Consider the following 9,417-nt stretch of genomic DNA (forward strand, 5'->3'; position numbering starts at 1 on the left):
TGTGTGCTCGAATCTATTTCCTTTAGATCCTGCAATTGCATCTTTTTGTTTCTTGTAAAACACTAGTAAGACATAATGGAAAACATCTGTGAGCTTTTTGTACTATTTCCTGAGTCAAGACATGAATGGTTTAATGCGAAAATTAAAAAACCTATGGAACCTTATTTGCATGCTAGTAGCAATGATATTAGTATGAACGCTTTGAACACCATTGTTGCTAATGATATGGAAAATTCTAAGCTTGGGGAGGTCGGTTTTGATGAAAATGATCTCTTTAGCCCTCCGGGTATTGAGGAGAAAGTTTATGTTGATTATGATATGCCTCCTATTTATGATGATTATAATGATTTTGGTCTTTTGGTGCCGCCTACTATGGAGGATAATGCTTATTATGATTATACTATGCCTCCTATATTTGATGATGAGAATAATAATGATAGCTACTTTGTTGAATTTTCTCCCACTACAATTAATAAGAATGACTATGCTTATGTTGGGAGTAGTAATAATTTTATGCATGAGACTCATGATAAGAATGCTTTATGTGATACTTATATTGTTGAGTTTTCTCATGATGCTACTGAAAGTTATTATGAGAGAGGAATATATGGTTGTAGAAATTTTCATGTTACTAAAACACCTCTCTTTTTGCTGAAAATCTTGAAGCTGCACTTGTTTTATCTTTCTATGCTTGTTGCATTATGCTTCATGAATTTGTTTATTTACAAGATTCCTATGCATAGGAAGCATGTTAGGCTTAATTTTTTTTTGAATTTGCTTCTTGATGCTCTCTTTTGCTTCATACTCTATTTTTCATGTGAGCATCATTAAAACTGCTGAGCCCATCTTAATGGCTATAAAGGAAAAACTTCTTGGGAGATAACCCATGTGTTTATTTTGCCATAGTACCTCTATTTTATATTTGTGTCTTGGAAGTTGTTACTACTGTAGCAACCTCTCCTTATCTTAGTTTTGTTGCATTGTTGTGCCAAGTAAAGTCTTTGATAGTAAGGTTCATACTAGATTTGGATTACTTGCGCGAGAAATAGATTTCTTGCTCGTCACGAATTCTGGGCCTAATTCTCTGTAGGTAACTCAGAAAATTATGCCAATTTATGTGAGTGATCCTCAGATATGTACGCAACTTTCATTCAATTTGAGCATTTTCATTTGAGCAAGTATGGTGCCTCAATAAAATTCGTCTTTACGGACTGTTCTGTTTTGACAGATTCTGCCTTTTATTTCGCATTGCCTCTTTTGTTATGTGGGATGGATTCCTTTGTTCCATTGACTTCCAGTAGCTTTGGGCAATGCCCAGAAGTGTTAAGAATGATTGTGTCACCTCTGAACATGTGAATTTTTATTATGCACTAACCCCTCTAATGAGTTTGTTTCGAGTTTGGTGTGGAGGAAGTTTTCAAGGGTCAAGAGAGGAGGATGATATACTACGATTAAGGAGAGTGAAAGCTCTAAGCTTGGGGATGCCCCCGTGGTTCATCCCTGCATATTTCAAGAAGACTCAAGCATCTAAGCTTGGGTATGCCCAAGGCATCCCCTTCTTCATCGACAACTTATCAGGTCATTTTTCTTGAAACTATATTTTTATTCAGTCACATCTTATGTACTTTACTTGGAGCGTCTGTTTGTTTTTGTTTGAATAAAATGGATCCTAGCATTCATTGTGTGGGAGAGAGACACGCTCCACTGTTGCATATGGACAAATATGTCCTTAGGCTTTACTCATAGTATTCATGGCGAAGGTTGAATCTTCTTCGTTAAATTGTTATATGGTTGGAATCGGGAAATGCTACATGTAGTAATTCTAAAAATGTCTTGAATAATTTGATACTTGGCAATTGTTGTGCTCATGTTTAAGCTCTTGCATCATATACTTTGCACCTATTAATGAAGAAATACATAGAGCTTGCTAAAATTTGGTTTGCATAATTGGTCTCTCTAAAGTCTAGATAATTTCTAGTATTGAGTTTTGAACAACAAGGAAGATGGTGTAGAGTCTTATAATGTTTACAATATGTCTTTTATGTGAGTTTTGCTGCATCGGTTCATCCTTGTGTTTGTTTCAAATAGCCTTGCTAGCCTAAGCCTTGTATCGAGAGGGAATACTTCTCATGCGTCCAAAATCCTTGAGCCAACTACTATGCCATTTGTGTCCACCATAACTACCTACTACATGGTATTTCTTCGCCATTCCAAAGTAAATTGCTTGAGTGCTACCTTTAAATAACTCAAAATTTATCACCTCTGATTTGTGTCAATGTTTTATAGCTCATGAGGAAGTATGTGGTGTTTATCTTTCATTCTTGTTGGGCAACTTTCACCAATGGACTAGTGGCTTCATCCGCTTATCCAATAATTTTGCAAAAAGAGGCTGGCGCGGGGTTCCCAGCCCCCAATTAATCAACGTTCATTAATAATTCTCTTCACATGTTTTGCTCCGATTCATCGGTAAGCAACTTAATTTTGCAAATAGACACTCCTTCATGGTATGTGAATGTTGGAAGGCACCCGAGGATTCGGTTAGCCATGGCTTGTGTAAGCAAAAGGTTGGGAGGAGTGTCATCCATAAATAAAACTAAAATACATGTGTAAACAAAAGAGAAGAGGGATGATCTACCTTGCTTGGTAGAGATAACGTCCTTCATGGGAGCCGCTCTTTGAAGGTTTGTCTGGCAAGGGGGTTAGAGTGCCCACTACCATTCGTTGACAACAACAAACACCTCTCAAAATTTTACTTTTATGCTCTCTTTATGTTTTCAAAACTAAATATCTAGCACAAATATAGCAATCAATGCTTCCCTCTGCGAAGGGCCTTTCTTTTATTTTTATGTTGAGTCAGTTCACCTATCTCTCTCCACCTCAAGAAGCAAACACTTGTGTGAACTGTGCATTGATTCCTACATACTTGCATATTGCACTTGTTATATTACTTTACATTGACAATATCCATGAGATATACATGTTATAAGTTGAAAGAAACCGCTGAAACTCAATCTTCCTTTGTGTTGCTTCAATGTCTTTACTTTAAATTTATTGCTTTATGAGTTAACTCTTATGCAAGACTTATTGATGCTTGTCTTGAAAGTATTATTCATGAAAAGTCTTTGCTATATAATTCAATTGTTTGCTCATTGCATTAACATTGCTTTGAATCGCTGAATTCATCTCATATGCTTTACAATAGTATGACCAAGGTTATGATGGCATGTCACTCCAGAAATTATCTTTGTTATCGTTTACCTGCTCGGGACGAGCAGGAACTAAGCTTGGGGATGCTGATACGTCTCCGACGTATCGATAATTTCTTATGTTCCATGCCACATTATTGATGATATCTACATGTTTTATGCATACTTTATGTCATTATTATGCGTTTTCCGGAACTAACCTATTGACGAGATGCCGAAGGGCCAGTTCCTGTTTTCTGCTGTTTTTGGTTTCAGAAATCCTAGTAAGGAAATATTCTCGGAATCGGACGAAATCAACGCCCAACATCTTAGGATTGCATGAAGCTTCCGAACACCCGAGAGCCGCCAGAGGGGGGGCCACAGGCCCACCAAACAGTAGGCCGGCGCAGCCAAGGGGGGGCCCGCGCCCCCCTGTTGTGTCGTCGCCTCGTTGACCTTCTGACGCCGCCTCTTTGCCTATATAAAGGTCCCTGACCTAAAACACGATACGAAAAAAGCCACGGTACAAGAAACCTTCCAGAGCCGCCGCCATCGCGAAGCCAAAATCTGGGGAACAGGAGTCTCTGTTCCGGCACGCCGCCGGGACGGGGAAGTGCCCCCGGAAGGCTCCTCCATCGACACCACCGCCATCTCCATCAACGATGCTGTCTCCCATGAGGAGGGAGTAGTTCTCCATCGAGGCTCGGGGCTGTACCGGTAGCTATGTGGTTAATCTCTCTCCTATGTACTTCAATACAATAATCTCATGAACTACCTTACATGATTGAGATTCATATGATGATGCTTGTAATCTAGATGTCATTATGCTAGTCAAGTGGGTTTTACTTATGTGATCTCCGGAGACTCCTTGTCCCACGTGTGTAAAGGTGACAGTGTGTGCACCGTGTGGGTCTCTTAGGCTATATTTCACAGAATACTTATTCACTGTTATGAATGACATAGTGAAGTGCTTATTTATATCTTTTTATGATTGCAATGTGTTTTGTATCACAATTTATCTGTGTGCTACTCTAGTGATGTTATTAAAGTTGTTTATTCCTCCTGCACGGTGTAATGGTGACAGTGTGTGCATCGTGTAGTACTTGGTGTGGGCTATGATTGTGATCTCTTGTAGATTATGAAGTTAACTATTGCTATGATAGTATTGATGTGATCTATTCCTCCTTTCGTAGTGTGAAGGTGACAGTGTGCATGCTATGTTAGTACTTGGTTTGGCTATGTTGATCTGTTATGCACTCTAAGGTTGTTTAAATATGAACATTGAATATTGTGGAGCTTGTTAACTCCGGCATTGAGGGTTCGTGTAATCCTACACGATTAGTGGTGTTCATCATCCAACAAGAGGATGTAGAGTCTAGCATCTATCTATTTATTCTGTTATGTGATCAATGTTGAGAGTGTCCACTAGTGAAAGTATGATCCCTAGGCCTTGTTCCTAAATATCGCTATCGCTGCTTGTTTACTGTTTTACTGCATCTTTACTTCCTGCAATATTACTACCATCAACTGCACGCCAGCAAGCACTTTTCTGACACCGTTACTACTGCTCATATTCATTCATACCACTTGTATTTCACTATCTCTTCACCGAACTAGTGCACCTATTAGGTGTGTTGGGGACACAAGAGACTTCTTGCTTTGTGGTTGCAGGGTTTCATGAGAGGGATATCTTTGACCTCTTCCTCCCTGAGTTCGATAAACCTTGGGTGATCCACTTAAGGGAAACTTGCTGCTGTTCTACGAACCTCTGCTCTTGGAGGCCCAACACTGTCTACAAGAATAGAAGCACCCGTAGACATCAAATTGGTATCCTTTGAAATTTATATGTTCCCTTTATCGAAAAAGGAAAATTTTCTAAGGATTTGGATCCTCCAAAACTCCTACAACAACCCTTTGAATCAAAGAGGCCTTAAAAGCATTGTTGGATATCACACATAGAAATCACATAAATTAAAAAGAAACTTAGGAATAGACCATCCATAGGAATAGACCATCCACACGAATTAAGATGAAAACATGAGATACGACCTCATGTTTGTTTTCCTTCAATATTTTTGTGGAATAGGTCATCCATAGGAATTTCAAAGGAATTTAGAATTCCCAATATTTGTCCGAAGCTGTTTTAATATAGGAACTTTCCATGTAGGAATTTTATCCTCCAAAAATCATTTTTCTTGAACTGATCCTACAAAATCCTTTTGTTTCTTAATTTGTTCCAGATGGGCCTAAAGCCCTAAACACAAAGAAAATAATAAATATATTTTCAGTACACTCAACAAAAACTTGAATCATTCTTTGCAAATGCATCATTATGTGGTAAGAGAAAGAAATTTCTTATTTGTAATTTTTACTCCCTCCGATTCTTTCTATAGTGCCTATAGATTTTTGGCACGGAAATTAGCGCACGAGTATTTTTTACACAAGACCCCCTGGCTGAACAATTTGAGATCAGACTAAAATTAGGGAAATCGATAACTTTCTAACTTACCATAACAAATCCCACAAATCTGTCTGGTTGACTCTCCATATATGTGCAGCCAGGTTTAATTAAGGAAAGAAAAATATTGCTTTCTAAATTTAAGCAGTCCTTGGGACCATGCATTAGGAATCTCAATTAATTGTTTCGTATTTTGTATGATTTTTTTTTCATGCATGTCGTGTGGTAGTTGACCGGCGGAGGGGATAATTGAAAAAAGCCAAGAATAATTAATAGATCGATTGGAGTAAAAAAACAACCACCGTATGATAATCGTTCACGCATTTCTATCTACAGTACAATTGCAGCGGTGCAAGGGCGGAAGTAGAGGGTGCAAACAAATTTTGGGGTGGTTTGGCGCGAACTAAAGCAAGCACGTTGGAAGGAAAGGGCGGGAAAGCAGCAAACTTGCCGCCCATCTTCGGCGCCAACAACCACAAACTCCTCACTGTTCCTCCCCAATCCAATCCAATCCAATCCGATCCATCGAGAAGACTGAGGCCAGAGGCGGCGCGATGCAGATCCAGGTCCGGTGCGAGTGCGGCGAGGCGGCGTGCCCGGAGTGGGCCGTGGTGGAGGTGCAAGGCGTGCTGCAGCCGCAGCCCTGCTTCTCCGGCCGCATCCAGGGCCTCCACATCGGCCGCCTCTGCTCCACCTCATCCTCCCCATCCTCCAAGGCAAGAATCCCTCTAGTTTCCCCTCCCATCTCGTTTCTTGATTCGAGGTTGTTCTGTTCTCATGGTGGTTCAGCTGTTGCCAGGGCGCGTACACCTTCACCATAGGGTACCACGAGCTCGCTGGGACCAGGGTGACTCTCAAGAAGCCCCTGCTGGTGCTGAGGAAGAAGAAGAACGATGGGCAAGGTGGGCCGGCGGCGGCGGTTGAGCTGGACGTGATCGGCGTCATCCGGCACAAGATCCTCTTCAAGGACCGCCCCAAGGCTCTCATCTCAAGTAATCCATCGAATCCCACCTCCATTCTCAGTTTCTTTTTCCTAGGACAGTGAGATCCTGCAGAAATTCGCTCATCGCGCGATCCCCTTTTCTCCTGCAGAGGTCCCGGTGAAGGAGAAGAAGGTACTGCCGCTGGCGGCGACGCCATCAGCCGTATCTCCCACTTCCTGACGAGGAAGTATGGTTAAGAATCTGAAGCCAAGGAGCTCTGATTGTACCCGTGAGCCGCTGCAAATTGTTGCTCCTGCTTAGTTGGTGGTCGCATTCTGATTCTGCCATATGAGTTTACAATTAGTTGAAGCAACAGCGTAGACAGATTGGCAGAAAGGCCGACCGAACTTTTGTGGCAGTTTGGTTCATATGGGATGGAGCCAAATTTCAATTCCCATCATTCTGGTTATATTCTCGGCTGTGCTAGTGCACTGTTTTGTTTCTGTTTTATATAGTATGTAATTTCAGCCCCCCAGGTCTTCTCACCAGATCCGCGTTGTAGTTTTGCTTAGCAAAGCCGACCCATCGGAATACTGTTCCCTTCCGAGAAAAACAAGGTCATTATTTTGCTTGCGGGTCACTTGCCAATTGCTTTGTGGAGTTGGTCGCTTGTACTAGTACTTCTTCTGTTCCAAAAAAGATTTGCTTAACTTTTTATAGATAAGGATCTATCTATACCTAAAATGTGTCTATACCCACAAAGTTGAGCGCCTTTTTTTTTTCTGGAACGGAGGGAGTATGATTTTCTAAAGGCTAATTGGGTATTGAGATGTATAAAACATGGTGCATTTGAGATTAGCGTGTTTGGTTCTGCTAAGTTTGCGGGTTATGATGGTGTTGGCTTGGGTGGGGGCAGCAACACATTAATGACTTCGGCTTGAACATAATTGACTTTGGCTTGATAATGCTTCTGAAGTATTTGGTCCTGTCTGGGGTGAAACCTCTAGGTCCGTCTTCATTTTGTTTTGGAAGTGTTCGTATTAATCAAAACATGAAAGTATCATACCAATCATGCAAAAGCCAGGCTCACCACGCAGGGGCATTGATCACACCATTCTGAAGCCTGTTAACCTTTTTCACATTGTTGAAGGAGCCGGACATCATGCACAATTCCAGCAGTTCTTCACCTGCTCTGTTGTGTGTTCCTGAGGTCATAAACAAGAGCAGCACAATTAGTCAATCACTTTCGATGATGATTAGTAGACAATTCCTGATGCTCAACTCCTTTGCAGAACGCCACCGCTTCAGCTATCTCTGTATAACAATTCTGAATTAGATCCCAAGCATGGGAACAAATTTCCCGCTAGGTATCTCTAATGACCGCTCTCCAAGAGGCCCCATATATCCATGAAGCTAGCATTGATGTCTAGCATAACCCAGCCTACTTCTGATTTAACCACCTCTTGCATCCTTTATCCTTTTGTTGTAGTCCAACACTTCTGCTTTGTTCGACCATCGGGCACTTGCGGTTTAGGTTGTAACTTCTCGGATGTTGTTGAGGAAGTTTTTATAGTTTATCAACAAGCCAGCCGAAGCAGTGATGTGACCATCACCTTTTCCAAATTTTTTTTGATCGTTCCATAAGTGTCATGGTTGCCGCCAGAGCATTGCTAGTCTAGTTTCATATCTTCGCGTACCAAATCAAGGAGAATCAACACCTAATCTTTACATTGCGTTACCGCAGAATATCCCGTCTCACAATCTGTACCACCGATCGTCAAATGAGAGCACTTGTTGAACTGCACAACCAATGATTTAAAAGTCAATTTCCACGTGAAAAATTGGACTTTTGGTAGAATGTGAGCTTTCTAGAGAAAAAAAATGGGCTTTTGGCAGAATGCGAGGTTTCCAGACAACCTTCCACATTGTTCAGTTCTAAGAGACTTTTAGGCAAGACGGCCGGTGTCGTCTAAGGAAAACATTTATCACACTGTGAGTGTTGCGAACACGAGAAGATTGATAAGAATAAAATTAGGTGCTTGTGAGTTTGGTTTGTTTTGGACATGTGCTGATTTGATTGTATGATGATGTAGATCATCGTTGAGTTAATGCACCACATTGACAAGCACTAGGACGACTTGATAGAACTGAAATATGGCATGCTGGATAGAAAAAGTGTGGCCCTTATATAAATTCCATTTACAGTGTGTTTGGATGTAGTGAATTAGATCTAGAACTGAATTAGACCAAGAATTCTAAATCCAAGATGAAAATGAATTGGCTTCTAATTCAAATTCTTTTGTTTGGGTGCGCTTGAATTTTATCATTGGAATCAAAGGGCGTACCCAATTCCATTTCCTGTTTGGATGTATAATCCACATAATTTAATGTTTGGTGAGCTTGGACAATATAAACTTCTATATATGTAAAAAAATAGCATGTTGTATGTTACAATGTGAATAAGCTAATTAAGCTCCTCAATCAAGGATTTGTAAGTTTTCAATTTAAACTATATTGTGAATAAGCTAATTAAGCTCTGAATAATGGTGGATGATTATTGTACGGTTTATAGCCCATTCACAATTCTTCCATGCTTTGACATGCCAGGTTGCATATCAGGACACTGCCATTAGTCTTGCTGCCATAGTTCTCTAGAATCTTCACATAAAAAACAACACATGACCGAAAGCTAACACTACACCCCAACAAATCAAGTTGACAGTAGCACCACAAGTCGTCGTTGCTGCACCGATTATTCAGCAGAAGAAAGAGGAAGCAAGCCTTTCCACTATCGCCGCCGCTACCTCCAACCGGCCGGAAATCCACCGTTGCCGCTATCCCCAACCGCCGA

General features: G+C 40.9%; 1 protein-coding gene across 1 annotated transcript; it reads left to right on the plus strand.

Annotated features, from left to right (window-relative positions):
• The first annotated feature begins 6,197 nt into the window (after window positions 1–6,197).
• Window positions 6,198–7,902, plus strand: LOC124656658 (putative uncharacterized protein DDB_G0287975). The gene is made up of 4 exons (XM_047195365.1): window positions 6,198–6,346; window positions 6,439–6,635; window positions 6,736–6,758; window positions 7,717–7,902. The coding sequence occupies exons 1-4, from the start codon at window positions 6,198–6,200 to the stop codon at window positions 7,900–7,902; spliced, it is 555 nt and encodes a 184-aa protein (XP_047051321.1).
• Window positions 7,903–9,417: the final 1,515 nt, after the last annotated feature.

This window comes from Lolium rigidum, chromosome 5 (assembly GCF_022539505.1).
Source record: "Lolium rigidum isolate FL_2022 chromosome 5, APGP_CSIRO_Lrig_0.1, whole genome shotgun sequence".
In the NCBI taxonomy this organism is placed as follows: domain Eukaryota; kingdom Viridiplantae; phylum Streptophyta; class Magnoliopsida; order Poales; family Poaceae; genus Lolium; species Lolium rigidum.